This window comes from Lontra canadensis, unplaced genomic scaffold, assembly GCF_010015895.1.
Source record: "Lontra canadensis isolate GAN:19392208 unplaced genomic scaffold, GSC_riverotter_1.0 scaffold72, whole genome shotgun sequence".
NCBI lineage: Eukaryota > Metazoa > Chordata > Mammalia > Carnivora > Mustelidae > Lontra > Lontra canadensis.
Window position 1 is genome coordinate 5,459,654 of NW_022631066.1, and position 21,014 is coordinate 5,480,667.

Sequence of the window (21,014 nt, forward strand, 5' to 3'; positions counted from 1 at the left end):
TTTAATGCCTCACACTTTTTATCCCCTATCTTAAAAAAAAAAAAAAAAAAAGACTCATCTAGATGGAGTTTCATGAGATTGAAATAAAACAAAATTAGCCTGAGGCCACTTAATCATACAATATTCTTTACTACCATTGCATTCATAACTAAAGCTACTTTTTTAAAATTAGGAAATTAGGAAAACTGGGGCACCTGGGTGGCTCAGTCGTTAAGCTCTGCCTTCGGCTCAGGTCATGATCCCAGGGTCCTGGGATCAAACCTGGCATCAGGCTCCCTGCTCAGCGGGAAGCCTACTTTTCCCTCTCCCACTTCCACCACTTACGTTCCTGCTCTCACTCTGTCAAACAAATAAATAAAATCAAAAGAAAGAAAGAAAGAAAGAGAGAGAAAGAAAGAAAGAAAGAAGAAAGAGGGGAGGGTGGGAGGGGGAGGAAGAGAAGAAGGAAATTAGGAAACGTGAAGTATAAATGTAAACAGGTTTGATATTCATAAACTCTCATCAAAGTTGTCTTCGGAAGTTTGATACAAATTAGCACTGCTCACAGTGAAAGCTAGAGAAGCATATGCACCCACAGAAAAATGGCGGTCCTCAGTATACATTAGTAGCTATAAGTTAGAAGTTCAGCTCATCACCTCAGAAAACTGATTCTCTATAATGAAATCACTGTGCTTGATGAATAAATATGATGGCTGAAGCCACTGTCCAATAGACTGTTCCACAAATTATGGTAGATTAAAAAAAAAAAAAAAAACTATGCCTTACAACAAACAAAACTGTGGTATTACTGAGAAGAAAAGAGACAAATGGCCAATAAGCACATGAAAAGATGTTCACCATCATAAATGCAAATTAGAGCAATACAAATCAAAACCCAAATGAGATACCACCTCATGCCCATTTAGGATGTCTCCTATTAAAACAAAATAAAGAAAATAAATAAATAATAAATAAATAATAATAAAACAAATAAATACAATAAAATAAATACTGAATAAATTAAAATAATAAATAAAATAAATAAATAAAAATAAATAAATGAAATAAAAACAATAACATAAATAAATGAAAATAACAAAGTTTGGTGAGAATATGGAAAAACCAGAATGCTTATGTACTATTGGTAAGAATGTAAAATGGCACAGGGACCATGACAAACAGAATGGTGATCTTCAAAACACTAAAATATAATTACCATATGATCCGGCGAGTCCATTTTTGGGAAACTGAAATCAAGCACTCCAACAGGTATTTATACACTCATATTCTTAATATTCACCAGAGCGAAAAGGTGGAAGCCACCCAAGTGTACACTAACAGAGAACCCATAAACAAAATGTGGTATATACATACCACAGAATATAACTCAGCCTTAAGTAGGAAGGAAATTTTGACGTATGCTACAACATGGATGAACTCTCTATGCTAAGTGAAGGAAGCAAATCACAAGTAAGTCTGGGTCCATCTAGATGAGGCACTGAGAGCAGTCAAATTCATCGAAACAGGAAGTAGAATGGTGGATGCTATGGGCCGTGGGTAGGGGGTGGTGGGGAGAAGATGTTTACCCGGTACAGAGTTCCAGTTTTACAAGATAAGGACTTCTTGGGTGGATGCCAGTGATGGTAGCACAACCATGTAAATATCTTAATGTCATTACACTACACACTTAAACACAATTAAAGTGGTACATTTTATGTTCTGTTTATTTTACCACGATTAAAAAAAATTTAAAAAGGAAAAAAAAATGTTTGCTGATTGCCTACTAAGTGCTAGGTACTGTGCTAGGAGCCAGTGTTATGGCAAAGCCTGAGTTTATCTTCAGCTTAAATTTGGAAACATTTTTACTGAGGAACAAGTGTTGGATGCCTAAATGTTTTCCCTTTGATTTGCATGGACTGTGGGATGTTATTAAAATGGCAAACAGTATTGTTTAGGATATTAAGCTTGCATATGTTTTAAAGAAATATGTGAAGAATGTGGGATAAATTCACATTCTGCAAGTACTGCATTTACAACTGGGATGGGGATGTGTTTTTACACACTTAAACATGAATTTTAAAAAAGACAGCCTTATTATAATGACAGGTAAACCTGATTTAATCTCATTTTGACAATGAGAACTGTGTTTGCCAAACAGTACACGTGGCAGACATTTTCAAATCAGTAAGTGAACTAAGTCTGCATCTCCAAAGGTTAGACATAAGTATGTCTGAATCATGTCTAAATAAGTTTAAATCACATTAACTTATTTTATCAAAAAGTAATTGACAAAGCTATATTAAAATTATTCATGTTTCAAATTTTCCACATCTTTAGGAGTATATTGAGTTAAACAAGGAGCCTTGAACTGGAAGCATAAAAAGATTTATTAGCGGTGATTCTCTAAGTCTTGATACGTAAATAATTCTTGGATACTGTTCCCAGAAACTGAGAGAATGCATGATTCTACCAACTGTACTGTAATAAATATTTTTGTAAGTCAGGTGGTTTCTAATTTGTTGCTTCCAAAATCTGAGGAGTGACTTAATTTTCTGAAGCTGGGTCAAAAAATAAATTTTAATTACACAGTAGGTTTTTTTTTATACAGTAGTTTTTAATTTACAACCTATTTTGACATATAATCCAGTTCAAACACTTGAGAGAAAATGCTATGACAAAACTCCCATCTTAGCAATTATCACAATCTTATATGAATGAGGCTTTTTAGCACTGAATTCTCTAAAAGCAAGTTTTAGAAATAGGATCAAATTTTTTAAAAAGATTTTATTTATTTATCTGAGAGAGAGAGAGAGAGGGTGAGCACATGAGAAAGCATAAGTGGGGGGAGGGGCAGAGGGAGAGGAAGAAGCAGATTCCCTGCTGAGCTAGGAGCCTACACTGGCTCCATCCCAGGACCTAGAGATCAGGACCTGAGCCAAAGGCAGAAGCTTAACTGGCTAAGCCACCCAGGGACCTCTGAATCAAATTATTTTTGAGCTAAGAAATAATCGCCCATGACTATATGAAACAACTGATGAAATTAATGTCACAGTTCTATGCCTAGTGAAGAACTTCACAACCATACAACTAGAAAAGAAGCAAGTCACCGAAAATGCACATTATTTTATAGTATAACTCTATTTATATCAAGTACAAAAAACTGACCAAGCTAAATAACATTATTTAGTACCATCAACTGCACTACAATACAAATAAATTCCAGAAGATGATTATCATAAAATGCAGGCCAGTGATTTTCTCCAGCAGAAAAGTGCACATAAAAGATTTCCAAAGTGTAGGGGCACCTGGGTGGCTCAGTGGGTTAAGCCTCTGCCTTCGGCTCAGGTCATGGTCTCAGGGTCCTGGGATTGAGCCCCGCATCGGGCTCTCTGCTCAGCAGGGAGCCTGCTTCCCTTCCTCTCTCTCTCTGCCTGCCTCTCTGCCTACTTGTGATCTCTGTCAAATAAATAAATAAAATCTTTAAAAAAAAAATTTCCAAAATGTAGATAATGCTCTTAATTTGTGTATAGTAACCTGGGGGATCACTTTATTCTAATATTAAACTGAAAATATAATTTGAGATATTGTTTCATATGTGTAATAAGGGCTACATGTTCAAATTACATAAAGCTTGAAAAATTATGGATGCCAGAACCCCACACCCAGAGATAACAGTTTAATTGGTCTGGAAGGAGGCTTGGGTAGAGATATTATTTTAAGGTTATGATATTTAATATATACACTGAGATAACAATCAATCAATGACTCAACTCATAAAAATATATCTAGGCATAAAACAGTCTTGGAAAGATGATCTCGAAATATACCAACAGTAGCAGATCAGTTAGTGAATAATAAAATGGTGAACTTCTTAATTTCATTCCTTTTTGGTTTTCTTTTTTTTTAATAGTTCAACTAAGATATTTAGCTTTTGTATAGATTAAAAGAACCTTTAATACTTTGGACTATGCTTATACTTAAAGCAATTAAGAAAATGAAAACATCACTCTGCCAAATGAATTCCCATGAGTCCTTGATAATACGGATAATCACCTAATTCCATGTTTTAGTTTCCACCAGAGTAAGACAATTAAGAGAATTCTAATTAACCACTAAGAAATAACAACTGAAAAGAAACTAGGGTGTTCCCCCAGTGCACAGCACAACAAACTAAAAAATAAAATAGTAGATCACAATACTAGGAAAGTAAAATGTACCAGAATATTGTAAAGAAAACAACAATAATGTTATGGTGAATTGTTCTTGGTAGGGCACTTTGGAAAAAGAAACAACAAAAAATATAAAGCATAATTAAAGTTAACAAAAATCTCTATGGTGATGGAGAAGTATGGCACAAAGACATTTAAATATGAGCATTAAAATTAAAGATGAAAAACAGAAGAACATGAGACCCACATTTTTAATCTCAGAGTGTTTCTTAATGACAAAAGCAAACCTAGAAAGTAAAACCTTCATTAAATTAAATTGAACAGAATTAAGTGAATGAAATGTTCTCAAAGTACTATAAACAATATGAAATGACAATGAAAAGCAAGAAAACCGTATTTAGAATATATCTTAAAATAGAGGGTTTATATAGTTAGTGAAGAAAGAGCATGCCCAAATCAACATAAGAAAGCAAACAACTCAATAAAAATCTTTGGCAAGGAAACTAATGGGCAAGTCTCAAAAAAAGAAATGTGAATGTGAATAAGGACCACACTGGTTTAAAAAAGATTTAGCCTCATTATTGATGGTATATATAAATTAAAACACTATTATCAACTCGCCTACTAAATTAGGAAAGATTATGGAAAAGGGAAACAATCTTGATGGAAAAGGTGGGAGTTTAAGAAAGGGTTAAGAGGATATTATGGAGATTGGGGGGGGGGATACGCCCAAGGATTGAAAGTTAACACACAGGCACCTTAGCAGAGAGCATGTAGAGAAACAGAGCAAAGAACTGGGTGCTCCGAAGAAGGGTGGGACAATATACCTTTATTTAGTTTTCAATTTTAGATTATTTGAGACAGAGAGAACACGAGTGTGTAAGCATGAGCAGGGGGAAGGGGAGAGGGAGAGAGAGAGAAATTCTCAGGCAAACTCCCCGCTGAACACAGAGCCTGTCTTGGGGCTCAGGGCTGGATCCCAGGATCTTGAGATTATGACCAGAGCCGAAATCAAGAGTTGGGTGGTTAACCGACTTAGTCACCCAGATGCCCAGACAATATACATTTAAAGTCATAATTCTGTATGTTCTTAGGCTGAGAAGTTGCCTAGCAGGAAACTGTGGTAGGCTATTTTTCCCTAAACAAATTTCCGCTACCTTCTTCCTTAGTTTTGAATAAACACATGGCCTGTATTTCTTTATAGTTTGAACACAGATTCAAAATTGGGCTAATTAGTCATAAATGAAATTGCTGTGCAAAAGAATCTTTTAAAGGACAGTTAGTATATGCTCTTTGCCTCTTTCTCTACCTTTTTTTTTTTTTTCCTGTCAGCTGGAAGGTAGACATAATGACCAGACCTAAAAGCACCCATCCTGAACTGTCATCTCCCCACAATTTTTTATACACCCTTCGACCACTGCTCTATTCCCACTGCATATTCTAGGTCAGTTCATTGCTTTTTACCTATGCCATTAGACTAGCCATCTACTGAAATAGTCGATTCATTTGTATCCTATAATATTTTTTTGTAGAAAGTCTTATATTAATATTTGTTTAGTGAATGATACAACATCCTAAGAATACATTGTCAATGGACCCACACTAGACTTGTTTACCTCACTCCCTTCATCTGATGATTCCCTCTCATCCATATGGTTACCGAGCTTGGGTCCCAGTAGGCTTAGGTGTACAGTAAGTATTTCCCTGCCATCGGACTACAGTTCTGATGAAGGTCATCTGATCATTGATCTTGATCAATCAGAGTCCTCTACCAGAGAATTTAGAAATACAATGAGTTTCTGCTGCAATTGTTAGGGCTCTTAAATCATGAGGTGTACTCATGTTTTCTGCCTATGCATGGCGAAGCAGAGAAAGCTGGTTCCACAGGGGGAGGGAGTGAAACAGATGTGCAGACATGCAGTTAAGAGACAAGAGGCACAGAAAAAGCCTGGCTCAAGTTCCCTCTTCAATCTTGGTTTCAGAATCTTCTTGAAGCTAGACTGTGTTCCTGCTCTTGGCTTTCCTAAAATGCCTCCTATCCTTAAATAAACTCACTTTGTGTTTAATGCTATTGGCAATTAAACTAGACCTAATTAACCTAGAGACTTCCCAGAAATTATCATGAGAATATATAAAGACCCAAAGACCAAAAAGTAAACTAGTGGAAAGAAATCCAAACCACACTTGGTTTCTTTTGCTGAGCTCCTTCCTGACCTTTGAGTCAACAATTTGAAACTTTGTATTTCCCAAATCTGCTGAGGCAACTTTCCAGACAATTTGTGTGACTTATTTTGCTCAAATCCTTCAAGAACCCATTCTGTATTAAATATCTTTATCCCCTCCTTAAAAGAAATCATGCACGGGATACGTCTAGTTTGACCTTGGCACCCACAAATGTCCAGTAGTACTAGGTCCCTTCTACTATCTTGATTATTTCATAGGTAATCCATGTTTCTGTAGAACAATGAAGATTTTATGCAACTGACCAGGGGGGGAATTAGGTCACTACAGTACAGAAGTCGTGCTGATTCCTCTATGATGCTCTTCACTAAAATAATGCCTTGTGCCACCAAGTAAGGAAACCAACACAGCTGAGCCAGAGAGCCAAGAAAATGCAGGGCTGTTCAGTATGCGTGTTAGGCAGTATTCACTCTGCTTCTCCACATGTTTTCTTTTGCCAAGTACTTCTTTATCATAACAGTTATTCCAGTCTTTGGGCACTTTCCCCTTGTCTCCATTATTAAACAACCTCACACATTTTTTTAAACCACCCTTCCACCAAGATTTCTGGCTTCCCAACTTACCCCCTTTTTAGATACAGTAATATATTTTCTGAAAAGTTCCTCCATGAGGATTTTAAAATGTTTTATACTGTGCTAATCTTTTTTATTATTATTATATATAATATTACCGTTATTATTGTTTATATTATTATTTATATTAGTAGTATTTACATTAGTTATCTATGCCTCACATGGCCTGCCCCAATCCTATTTTCTCACAAGCCCTTTCCTTGTGTGATTATTCAAAATATGAGGTTTTTCAGAAAATCACATATGCCTCTGTGTGTATGTGTTTGTGTGTTTCATCAAATATGATAAATAAGAGAGTTTGTTTCCAGCTTTGGCTTAATATTTGTACACGTACATATATATGCAAATTTTATTAAAATCTACTTCTTTATGTTTGATCCAACTGATAAAAATTTCTTGTGTGAAGTATACCTGTAGATTATATATGTTATATGTATTTCTACTAATGTTTCAAGACTGAAGAACACATCTTTCAACTGTGTAATGGAAAATTTTTAAAAAATAACATGAATATAAAATGGAAGTTTTGTTGATATGAATATTAATTTTGAATAGAAAATAATTATTAAGACATAGTTCAGTAAAAAATGAGGTTCCATATTGTCACAAATAGTTTGTGCAATGGTCTTCCCAACCAAGGTAACTGTGGAAATGTTCACTGTAATTAAAACAAAAATTCTAATTAGAAACTAAACGAACTGAGGATAATGTTAGTATTTGAATTTATAGTAGCCTTCATTTGAACTTAGGAGTATTTCAAAGGCATTTAATCCTTACTGAAAGGTATGCTTCAGCAATTACTTTTCCTTAATATTATGACTGAATGAAGTTATATCATTGTGCTTAGATTATAATCAAGAATAATCACATTAACTATAATATTTAGTTTGTCACTGTGATATGATTATAATTATAGCTTTAAGTATGGACTTTTTTGACATGGAACCCTAATCTTATCAACTATATTGAAAGATAAAGTAATATCTGATATTTCCCAGGAATATAACAAATGATTTCTATATAACGTTAAAGTAATTAGATGTATAATGGCTTTAATTTTTTAATTTGAAATAGCTGATTATGGATATAATAATCTCAACTGCATAGTTCTGTTTCTAAAAATATGGGCATGGGACCAAGAACAAGAATCGATGCCCTGATTTTACAAGAAGCAAATAACTTGGCTCTAAGCCTTATTGAAGAACAATGTTATTGGTTGACCGTGACAGTGAAGCCTCTCTCCTGAGGCCTGTCTCCAATCAATTCAAGCAATAAAGCAAAGCGAAGCCTATAGCTGGCAACAACTGAAAGCAGAGGGTTGACGCCACAAGGACTCTCCAACCCCTGGCTCTGAATTTTGTGTACTGTCAACTTTTTTCTCCTAACCACTTTCCCCACAAGGCTAGAGAAGGGTTGCTGAAAGCTCTTTCTTAACATAGAGTATTGGATTCTGAAAGATAGGTATCCTTCTCCCTTACATCTTCAGTTTGGGAAAAAACCTGCAAAGGATTGATAGCTTGGGTTGTGATTTCCTTTTTGTTCATTAATTAAGCAACAACAATCCTCATGAGGTAACCTCGAAGACAACAAATGTATTTGTTTCAATACATTTGACAACCCAGTGTCAAATACAACTTTATATATGTTTACTACAATTCTGTAATAGCTCTAGCTGTAAAAATATTCCCTCTGTAATATAGGGGATATGACATGTAACAAACGCAAAATTTCAAAAACACCATTTCTGGAGGGTCACTTGCTATCCATCTAAAATAAATTGGCAGAGGGACTTTTCTCTACCAATTCAGGAAAGACCAGGCAGGTGGAGACACAACATCTGGAAAATAAGGCCTCCTCTACCACGGCATCAGAAGGGAGACCTGGAGGGTTGTCTTCCAGCACGTAAATGCTTCAACCTGCAAGTGATGCTTTACTTTCTCAGACCGCACTGACCACATCTTTTCACATGGATCCACTTACCCAAAAGGGTCTGGGAAACATGGAAAGAAATGATGAGCATTGGGTGTTATACACAACTAGTGAATTGTTGAACACTACATCAAAAACTAATGATGTGGAGCACCTGGGTGGCTCAGTGGGTTAAAGCCTCTGCCTTTGGCTCAGGTCACGATCCCATGATCCTGGGATCGAGCCCCACATCAGGCTCTCTGCTCAGCGGGGAGCCTGCCCCCCTGACCCGCCTGCCTCTCTCCCTGCTTGTGATCTCTGTCAAATAAAAAAAAAATTAAAAAAAAAATAAAAACCTTAAAAAAAAACTAACGACGTACTATATGTTGGCTCAATGAACATAATTAAGACAAATGAAAATGGATATTTTGCAAATAGTAAATAATATCTACAACAAAAAATGATAGGTTTAAAAAAATTGTATTTTTTATTCCTAAGTCCATGAACTGATATCACCACTCTTTTCCACTGATGAAGAATCAAAATTTTCAAATCAATAAAAATCAGTTACCTCTCTAAAAACCAAAGAGTATTTATCACAATTTTAGTACTGCTACATGTTTTTATGGCTAACGATGGCTAAGGTTCTATGCTGTTAAGCATCAGTAAGGAAATCTACCTAGCTGGTATTAGTTACTGCAACCTCTGGGTACCTCAATTTTCTGGAGTTTTACTGAGGATTAGATTAAATATGATGGTGATGATTATGATGATAATCATATGCTTAGCATTTATTGAGTAGTTAAAGAGTTTCTGTTTAAACCTCTTAGCATATGTTAATTTGTTAAATCTATAAAAGTAGGTCTGATTTTTACTGCCATAAAGATATGGAGGTAAAAGAGTTGATAAGCATGTATTCAAGGTCACATGGCAAGTAAGTGGGAGCGACAAAACTGAAACCTAGGGAGACCAATTCCAGTTGGCCTGTTTAACTCCTGCGCTGTGAGGAGATCCCCAATACAGAGCAGGCGTTTCTGATGACAAAGTTCTGAATGATGAGACTCACTGCTATCCGCTTACCCTTCATCCATCAATGTGATATCCTTCTGATAAATCTGCCTGGCTGGCCCAGAGGAACTCTTCACTGAGATGTTTGCATGGTTACCTCTTCTTTCATTTAAGGCTCTGCTCAACTGTAACCTTCGAAGAGATTGTTTCTTACCACTCTAATCAAGGTAATGATTCTCCATCGCTTTTTCCCTGTATAATTCATGGCATCTATTACCCCATGACACAATATTACATATTACTTGTTTTATTATCTGCGTCTGCCACCAGCATGTAACTCAATGAAGGGAGAAACTTGCTCTGATCTGAATTTTCACACACATACCAAGATCTCAATAAATGGTTTCTATTAATCTGCCTGTCATTCCTTCCTTCATTTCTTCCTTCCTTCATTTCTTCCTTCCTTCCTTCCATCCATCCATCCATCCATCCATCCATCTGGATTCATTCTTTATCTATCCTTATGTTATACAGAGCTACAAATCATCTAACCATTAGTTATTAAAAATAAGTGGCTTTTTAATTATTTCATAAGAGTGAGATACTCAATTACTATTATTTTTTTACTCACTGCCATTCTTTTTTTTTTTTTTCTTTTCTCCAACATATACTTTAAAAGAAAATTATGTGAGGGGTGCCTGGGTGGCTCAGTGGGTTAAAGCCTCTGCCTTCGGCTTCTGTCGTGATCCCATGGTCCTGGGATCGAGCCCCACATCGGGCTCTCTGCTCGGTAGGGAGCCTGCTTCCCCACCCCTTTCTCTATCTGCCTCTCTGCCTAATTGTGATCTCTGTCTGTCAAATAAATAAAATCTTTAAAAAATTTTTAATTAAAAAAAAGAAAATTATGTGATATCTAAAAGCAACACTTGAAGCACTCATATGTTGAGCAGAAGTACAGCTTTTCATCTGAACTAAGTGACAAAGGTTAAGTTTCAAAGGCAAACTCTACAGACTTCTGTTTATAGATTTATGTATTCGTGAACTTTATATAGAGCAATCACTGTTTTGTGATCTCCCCAGTTCAATTTGAATCCAGAGTAATGCTGCACTGAAATCATTATTATCAAGCCACTATTTTTCACTCCAGATCAATTACTGTTTAAAGGATACTTAGGAGTCATACATACAGTTTTTGAGGGGAAAAATGAAAGGTGTGAAAGAGTAAGCCTTTTCAGTTTATGTGTGAAGACAATGCACCAGACAGCTAAAATTATAATGACGCTGGTCTCCCTTATTTTATCCCCAAACTATTTCCCTCTCTTCACATTTAGGATTATTTGGGAAGCATGATTATTTTGTTCTGTATGCATTTAGAGAAAGACAGAGTAGCTACTGTGCTACTGTCTACTTAGAAGATTTTATTGACTTCTGGAAGCATTTTCTACTCCCTAAATTATTCCTTCCTTTTCCCTAAACTCAAATCTAGTCATCATTCAATTGAATCTTCTAGATGTTTTAGTGGAAAAGGCAACATCTTACACTATTATTGGCTTCCACCCTAAGGGACCAGGCTAAGGGACCAGGCTTGCGAGTTTCTTGGAAACAGTTCACAGAACAGTCCAGGAAATATAAGGCACAGGGGGCATGTGGGGAAGGGGAGGAAGTGCTGGGAGTCAAGGCAGGGGCACTAAAAGGGGAAATGGAAAATCAATGAAGCCAAACACTGCGTAACACATGCATCTCAGCTCTGTTTGGAGGAGATGTGCACAGTACATTGCACAGAATTTTCTGCAGTCCAGGCAATCGATACATGTTTGCTGAACAAATGAACAGAAGAGAACCAGATCTTGAACAATGATATAAAAAGTGTTGTGCCTACAATTATCAAGTCTTTTGCTCTTGCTGCTCCTTTATACTTTTAGCTAACAAATATTCAGGGCTTACTGTATATCTCACGCATTCCTCAAAGCACTTTGCATGAAGGAAATGATTTAGTCCTAAGAGCTCCCCGAGATGGAAGCAGTATTATTTCATAGCTGAGGAAAGTGAAACAAAGGAGGATCATGTGACTTGCCTAAAACCACAGAACGGACTGTAAGAGTGTAACCTAGGATTTGCACCTAATGGTTTTGCAGAACTGGGCTACCAACAACTGACATAAATGCTACTTAGTATTCATAGTAAACACAGTAAGTACCAGCTGAATGATGGTCCTTAATAAATAATACTCTCTTTGAAAAATGAGTGACCATTTAAATTTAGAATTGACACTTTGATAATTACAATGATGGACTATTTCATTCCTGTCTATATAAATTCCAGTCCTACATCCCTCTTCTATAGGATGGTAGTTGCACTTTATAAGACTTTTATTAAAAAAAAAAACAACATTTTAAATCAACATGAATTTAAAAAGAGGAGATAACGAGTTCCTAATCTGTCACTTATTTTTCCATGAATACGCTACTTGCTTCCTTGTTAACTTGCCCAAAAAGGAGATATGCTTCTTAATGTGTTCCTGGACAGACTGAAGACTATGCCTATGCCTTATTTTTCTTTTTAGAAAAATACAATAGATTTGGCAGTAAATTGTAGTACGGTGATGTATTCAGAATGCAAAGAAATAAAAAAATACATACAGCTTTATGTAGGTCATGTACTAAATATTATCTAATAAATTGAGTTGTAAGTTTTTGAATGGAAAATAAAAAGTAACTATGGAGCTCAAATAGCTTCCTTATTTGCAGGTAAAGTAGATAACCACCAAATAGAAATAGAAATACATGGAAATCATACATATCCTCCACCTTCTTCCACATTCACTTTTCACCAATTTTAAACTTTGTTCCCAATTATTCCAAACTTTTAAAAATATGCATAGATTCCAGGGTTGTCAGATAGTTCTAGGAAAATCTCAGAGTTCATTATGATCCTGCCATTCTGCAAATGTGAAAAGTGAAGCTCTATAATGACACGGAGGAAGTTAAAGGATTTGTGTTAAATCCCTGAAAAAGGTTATTAGTGTATAGTAACCTACATAAATCTATATAAATCTATAAAAACATATGGTACCTTGTTTTTTGAGACTTTCTGGCTCTGTCCCCATCCCCTACTTTGATGTGGGTCTTCCCTTTCCTTCATCTGTCCCTCGTCTACTCCATTTTGATTCCACTCCCAGTGCTGTGTCTGTTAATGTTTTGCTTCGCTCGGTTTATGAATGGGAACCACTGAAATGGAAGGGGATCATGGTGGATCAAGCTTGCGAGTTCATGGTGTCAACAGCTCCAACCCCACAGAACTTCCCACAGAGCTCTGGACCCATTCATTCCATAGGTTTTAGCTCCCTCCAGTTTTAGCTGCCCTTCTTAAACCACATGACTGAGTTTCCCAGTGAGTGTCTGTTGGCTCTTTCATGATTCTCCTGCCTTCTCCTTTACAGACATATATAACACACAGGTCTTGTGGCTATTGGTGGTTTATCTCTATTTGCTTATATACTGGATTTTGTAGGGATGCCTTTGCACTTAATTTTGTTGTCTATGTTTTCTGTGATTTACTAACTTTGCTAACTAGGTGCTCTGTTTTGATGTGAGAACTTGGGAAAACCCAAAACCACTCTGCATCACCACTACCATGTTTCCATAATCCTCCCTGCTTTTATACATATTTTAAACAACTTCATTGTGTTATAATTTGGAATTTAAATACCATTAAGGTCACCTGTATTTTGTTTACAATTTAATGTATTTTGTATATTTATGCAGTTGTGCAACAAGTGCCATAAAAAATGTAGAATATTTCATCATCCTACACAGAAATGCCATGTTCCTTAATAGTTACTCCTCAGCTCTTTTTTCCTTCAGCCCTATGGAACCACTAATCTACTTTTTGTCTTTACACATCTGCCTGTTATGCATATTTCATATAAATGGTATCACATAAAATATGGTCTTTTGCTATCAGTAGTATGGGACAGAAAAATAAACATGATGTAATGTTTTAAGTTCTTCACCTCAAATGGCTAACAGCCACAATTCCATGACAGACTTTATGACAATGTGTTTGCATATGATTTGAAGTTGGCTACCGGTGCAGGGCAATAAAACACCAACTGAGAACATGGTCATGGTCAATAGGAACGGTGACGACTATAACAATAAAATGTGATGTACAAATTTTACTATGTGTCAAGACTCTTCTAAGCACTTCACATATATTAACAAATTTAATATTCACAGGAAGTTATGATGGAAGTACTATTGTTCTCGTCCCCATTTTATTCATCAGGAAACTGAGGCAAACTAAAATAAAGTCACCCAAACTCTAAGTGGAAAAGCTGATTCCATACCCAGATAGTTAGACTCAAGTCTCCTTGTTCTTTTTTTTTTATTATTATTATTTTATTTTTATTTTTGAGAAAGAGAGAGTGGGTGAATGAGAGGGAACAAAGAGAATCTCAAGCAGATGCCCTCTGAGCACAGAGCCCAATCTCACAACCCTGAGATCATGACCTGAGCTGAAATCAAGAGTCAGATGCTTAATTGACTGAGCCACCCAGGTGTCACAAGACTCCTTGTTCTTAACAACTGTTCTATAGTGTCTTTCTGATTTGGGGGTGTTTAGTTAAATGCCTTTCTCTTCTAAATCGGTGACAATGCCAAGCGTTTAGGATAACAAATTCTGAGAAATACTAACATTTTACTGGCGTGTAGGTTAAAACTAAGAAGACACCCAGGTGGTGGCTGGGTGGCTCAGTCCTTAAGCATCTGCCTTTGACTCGGGTCATGAACCCAGCATCAATGGATCAAGCCCCACATGAGGCTCCCTGCAGGGAGTCTGCTTCTCCCTCTCCCTCAGCCTCCCCCCCTGCTTGTGTTCCCTCTCTCACTGTCTCTGTCAAATAAACAAAAACAACTTAATAAAGAAAAACCCAAGGAGACAAAATAATCATTGTCTTTTAGTTTCATAGATATTCTTGCACACTTTGTCGTAATGCTTTTTTTCTTCTATCTTAACTAAAACATAATTTGAAAACCTTCATTATCTGTAGCAGATTGGGCTTTAACTGCTTTTTAATAAAGCAATGGCTACTTTGTCCTAAAACATATTTGATACACAACTGACCACGTTCAAGTACAACTGGTCATGATTTGCCTCTTTATTTCCAAGACACAGAAAGAACTATAGGCCTAAAAAGTACTTTATCACTAAACATAAGATATTAAAGTATTTCTCAGTAGGCTGAGCAATGATTATAATCATGTAAATTCTCACAGGACTTCATAAGAATGGGGGGAAAAAAACAGTGTAAACTCCTCCACAAAACTGGAAAAGTTGGAATAATAATGCTCGGATATCTTCCCTGAATTAGCCCATCTAATAATCATTCTGCCTCCCTGAAGAGGAAAGGAATCTCTTCTATTCAATAAAAACTTCTTTCTTTCAAAAATCTTAGAAAAAAAAGTTCTGGACATTTTTTTTTTTAAGTTGCCAGAATCCTTTATAGATTGAAGAACTAACTATAATGGAAAATCAGCATACTACTAGGAAGGTGACTAGAGAAGAACTGAAGCAGCTCTTTCTTCTAGAACAAACGCCTATCTTCTAAGATACATCTTCATGATTATATGTCCAGAGCCTCATTTTCTGTTGTCCAGCACCCTCTCCCAAACATCTCCATGCCCAAATCCTGTCCCATTCTCGACATGAAGACCCGGAGCTCTGCGCTCCCTACATCATCTGGGATCTTTGAAGCTGCCTTGCTCATAAAATGAGCAGATGCGGCAATATCACCAAATACCGAATAACATTTATGAACTGACTCAGTGAAAAGATACTGTAATGTGAGAGCAATAATAAAATTAAACAGCACTCAAGTTTAGCTCTCAGTCTCAGGAGCTCGCCTCCAAGAGAATCAGTGCAGAATTCGTTGGCAGTGTCATTTGCATGGCGCTGTTTTGGAAATCAGATGGAATAGTGCCTCGGAAAGAACTTTGCCAGTGTATTTGTAATTATTTTTGACATTTTCTGGGTAGTTTTGTAAAGAAAATCTAAGTACAGTTATCCTTCACACATTTGGAAGTGAGATAAATGAGAGCAAAATTTTTCAAGTTGCTGATCACTTGCTGAAGTAGCATTTTAAATACCCCAAGTCTTGCTCTCAATTCAAGTCCGGGTTGAATTTATTTCTCCTATTTCCACTAAGTGATGGCTTTCTACCAATTTTTTTTTTTTTTACTGGTTCATTTTAAATTAATTTAGATAAATGTATGTAAATGTTAGGAATACACTTACATTGTGTTGAAAAATAAATGCAAAGGGAAATACTTGGGCATGTCAGGGGATGGTCTGAAGGAAGAAAGGAATTAAATGCTTATGTACTTGTGGGAGGGAGAAGCTATCTTCCCTTAACACGGATGTTCAACAATTGTGAAATGATCCCTTTCAACATCTTTGTATGCATGTACCAAATAGATGTCAGCAGAACATTTTGTAAATGAGAAGTAAAGATAAAAATGCCTAGATTACGACTGTTGTTCCAAAAAGAAGTGATTTCCAGAAACTTACCAGTCATGCAGTCTTTAAATTCAATGTCATCAACTGCCGCTCCTCCTCCCAGATCCCTGGTTCTGATGCCTTGGAATATAACTTCGAAATTCCTTAGCTTTCCTAGCAGGATGGCAGCCTTTTGCCAATGCTCACCAGAGTTCTGCTCAGGTTCTTGCCATACTTTTGACAGTCCTTTCTCTGTCTGCAGTAGAGAAATAAACACAAAAGAAGAAACAAAGCCAATCCCTTAGAACAGAAGCATTTGATTAGGGAAAACTGATTAAAAAACAAACCCTGGAACTCTGATACTATCCGTGATGTACCTGACCTCAGCGAAACCGAGGCATGTTAGTCTACTACAGTGTTTCCTAGCAGCACCGATAAATCTGTTTGGGTGTTTTCAGAGACACCACTATTTAGGCGTAGCTCACTCAGTGCTTTCTACCTCTCCTCTGCATGCACACGAAATCCCCGATATCTCATGGGATCTGAACATTTTATAGAAACCCTGGATTATAGCTTGGGATGCTCCCCCAAACTTCTATTCATATTCTGAGTGGAAATAATTTACATAGGGGAAGAGAAGAAATGAGATGGAAGGAGGAATACATGGGAGAAATCACTATCCCTGACGGATATAACAAAGGGATTGTGAAGTGAGCTACGGTGGCAAAGTGATGATTTCTAAGATCAGCAGGATTTCAAAAACCCTACTAATATATTATTTTGGCTATCTAAAAAATTCTATTATAATATGACTGACCACTCTTCAGTTATAAAGGAAAAATTAATTTTCTAAAACACTTATGTAAGTATCTCCTCCATATGTTTAAAGTTGGTTTTCATTGCTCTTTGGTCTTCTAGACCTAGTTCCTCCCGAGAATTAGATGTTTTAATAAATCATGATGATGGACATATTGCAAAGAAAGAGAAATAAATAAACTATATATTTGCTATATATAGCATTATAAATATATATACTTATTATGTATGTTATTATAAATATATGCACATCTATGTTTATGTTTATGGTTAGCCCCAAATAACTAATATCTCAGGATCCACTATTTTGTTTTCATAACAAATTAACAACAGTAACAACAAAACCTTGTGTCTGAAGCTTGTAATCAAACAGTGGAATTGAGGGGAATACTGAGGGGAATGGCAGCCAGAAAATCAAGCAAGCTGTTCCAACAGATTTATAGCATGCAACTGTGAAATACATAATTTTACAGGTATTTTTTTTTAATATAAGCTGAAGAAAAAGAGAAATACTGGAAAAGGGATCCAAAGGAATTACATTTCTACAGGTTCGAGCTTTTAGGGTACTAATGTTGATAAATATGGCTGACACCTTGTTGTGCTGAGGGAGACACAATCAAACAGTTCTTCCTTGGCTGAATTACAGAGAAAGTGGAGCCTCATATTAGTTAATACAAACTTAACTTTGCAAAACAACTAATGGTGTCTAGATAGATTTCTCAACAGCCTTCCCCCTCCAAAAAAAATAAGAAAAAGAAAAGTCTTTACACCCAGAGACTCATGTAACTTTTGTCTTGAAGGAGATGGGAAATTCACACCTAATTAATAGAATTTTATATCCTTCTGATGACTAAAGAAGCGAAGCCTTTTTCAAGGTTAATCGTTGACTGTCAGTGATGTTGTAGTGATGTGGAATCAAAGGAATGATTACTTAAATTAAAGATTAAAGTAGAGGGGGCCTGTCTGACACATAACAACATAACAGGCATGGATATTGGTAAAGTCTGTCTTAATTTACAAACTTAACTCACTTTGTTAATATTTTCTATTAATCTACTTCTGAAATTTCTAGAACCACTCATTAACTGTGACAAGCCCCCAATGGGTTTTCAACAAATACCATCACAGAAGGTTGTGTGATTACTTTAATCAATAACATAAAAACCATTTCTTCAATCTTACAACTGACCTTCTGGTGAAAAAGAGATTTGAATAACATATCCATTATCATTTTATGTAGTAAGAAAAGAAAACAAGGGTGAATTCTTTTGAAAACCAACCATGGGTCAACCTAATGGCGGGTGACATTAGAATATCTAATATATCTACTATCATTCCTCTTAAAATATATCAAATCTTATCCCCATAATTTCCAAAATTATGCAACCAAATGTAAAATGGGAGATTTATTTGCTTATTGGTTTATCTGTCCATTCATTCATATATTCTGCAAACATTTGATGTTTACATGTACTATGTTAGATACCAGGAATAAAAAGGTGAAGAAAAAAAAAAAAGAGAGAGAGAGAGAGAGAGAGAGCGTCTCACTGTGGAGGTAATAATCTGAGAGAGTCATAAAAATAAATTACTAGAAAAGTCACATAAATATAGATTATATTTATTATTCTTATATATGTCAATATACATAACAATTTTTCAAAAAGTAGTTATATGTCAATCTAATTTTTGTTCCACATACACTGTTGATTTACTTAATATTCTGATTTTCTATTCTTTCTAAATTGACAAAAGGAAAAACCTCTTAATTTCAACTCATGACTCTGCCACTGGCCGAGGACCTATCTCTCACATTCATCCATATGGATGTTGAACTATCCCAAGAACCCAAAGTAATAAACATATGAAAGTGACTGGCCACACTAATAATAGTAAAAATATACATTAGTTCAATAATAATTAAATTATAGAAATTGAAGGAATACTCTCTCCTTATAATTTAACCATTTACCTAACTTTTAATTGATTTCCATGTATTATGCATTTTTGACTCTTTATTTTATATATTGTGTATTTGTTCTGGCAATGTACTTGCCCTCATACTTTCTTTTTTTTTTTTTTTAGTATTTTATTTATTTGACAGAGAAAGAGACAGCCAGAGAAGGAACACAAGCAGTGGGAGTGGGAGAGGGAGAAGCAGGCTTCCCTCTGAGCAGGGAGCTTGATGTAGGGCTCGATCCCAGGTGCTGGGATCATGATCTGATCCAAAGGCAGATGCTTAAGGATTGAGCCACCCAGTCAACCCTGCCCTCATACTTATGTCAGTGTTTCCCTTTTGTGTCATGAAAAAAAAAGATGTAAGAAATACTAAAACTCTGCTTCCATCCCCAAAGCAAAGGCTGCGCAGAGCCTAGGACCCCTTCTTCCGAGACTTTTTCAAATGAGGGAAAACAAAGAGAGTTTGTCACCAGCAGACATAACTTAAACGAATGGCTAATAGAGTTTCTTCAAGATTAAAGGAGAGGATAAAAGAATAAACCTTAGAATAATTATCAAGAAGGGATTTAAAAAACAACTAAAATATGAGTAAATACAATAAACTTTTCTTGTGTTCTTGAATTTATTTTTGATGGTTGAAGAAAAATTAAAATACCATCTCATATGGTTTTCAATGTATATAAAGCAAATAATTAAGGCATAAATACTGTAAGTGCAGAGAGTAAAGACATAAAGGGAAGTAAAGTTGCTATACTGGAGCTGATTAAGTCTTAATGTTGCATTTTAGCAGGTCACATTTTCATCCTCAATTTTTTTTTTTTTGTTCTTTAGGTTTTCTCATACATTCAGTCTCCCAAATGAATTTTAGAATAATTTAATGAATAGCTGAAACTTTAAATGTTGAATTATTTTTACCCTGATATATCTTTTATTTTTTTACTTATTCAGGACTCTTTATGTCACTTACTAAAACCTGTCTTTTTAATAAATAAGTTACATACTTATTATAACATTTATTTCCAAATATATGGCAATGTGTGTTACAGTGGTGAGTGGGAGACAGGCAAAAGGCTGGCCTTCTGCCTTTCCCTGAATCACCAGAGACAGCAACTCACATTACTCTACTACAAGTTCATAGGCCAAAGTTACTAGGCTCCCAGGGGCCAAATAACTATTAAAAGATGACAATAAGTGTGGAGTCAAGATGGCAGAGGGTTAACAGACTGAGATGACATCAGGTCACAGAAGTTCAGTTAGATAGTTATCAAACCATTCTGAACACCTACAAATCCAACAGGAGATGGAAGAGAAGAAGAGCAGCAATTCTAGAAACAGAAAATCAACCACTTTCTGAGAGGTAGGATGTATGGAGAAGTGAATCCGAAGTGATGGGAAGATAGTCCATGGGGGGAAGGGCCGGTTCCCGGCAAGCGGTGGAGCAACAGCACAAAATCATAACTTTTAAAAGTCTGCTCCACTGAGAGACATCGCTCTGAAGGCTAAGCAGGGGTGGAGCCCTCGCTGGGAGAGCGTGGTCTCAGGTCCCGTGGGGTCACAGAAGGATCAGGGTTGTCTGAGTGTAGCAGAGCTCATAGGTATTAGAGTGGGGAAGCCAACTACAGAGATGGGGCTGAGGAGTGAGCTCTCACCTCAGGATTACATTAAACTGTGATCCGTGGCACAATCAGGCCACTGCTCTTTGAGCAGGGATCCCAAAAGTGGGAGATCCGAGAAGAGCCACTGGAAGAACAGAGTGGCAGGAATCTGCTGGGGTTAGAGACTCCAAATGGGGCCATGCACCAGAGATAGAAACGCTTGGTCACAGGCCGGGTGAGCTTGGAGCACAGTCAGAGACCAGGGAGACGGGAGT

The 21,014-nt window shown here is 36.3% G+C and overlaps 1 protein-coding gene across 1 annotated transcript in view; it reads right to left on the reverse strand.

Moving 5' to 3' along the window:
• MALRD1 (MAM and LDL receptor class A domain containing 1) overlaps positions 1–21,014 on the reverse strand; it is a 736,704-nt gene that overhangs the window by 238,323 nt on the left and 477,367 nt on the right. Inside the window, exon 30 of the mRNA XM_032880867.1 lies at positions 16,445–16,628. Coding sequence (XP_032736758.1) covers positions 16,445–16,628 — 184 coding nt within the window. The remainder of the gene's footprint in view (positions 1–16,444; positions 16,629–21,014) is intronic.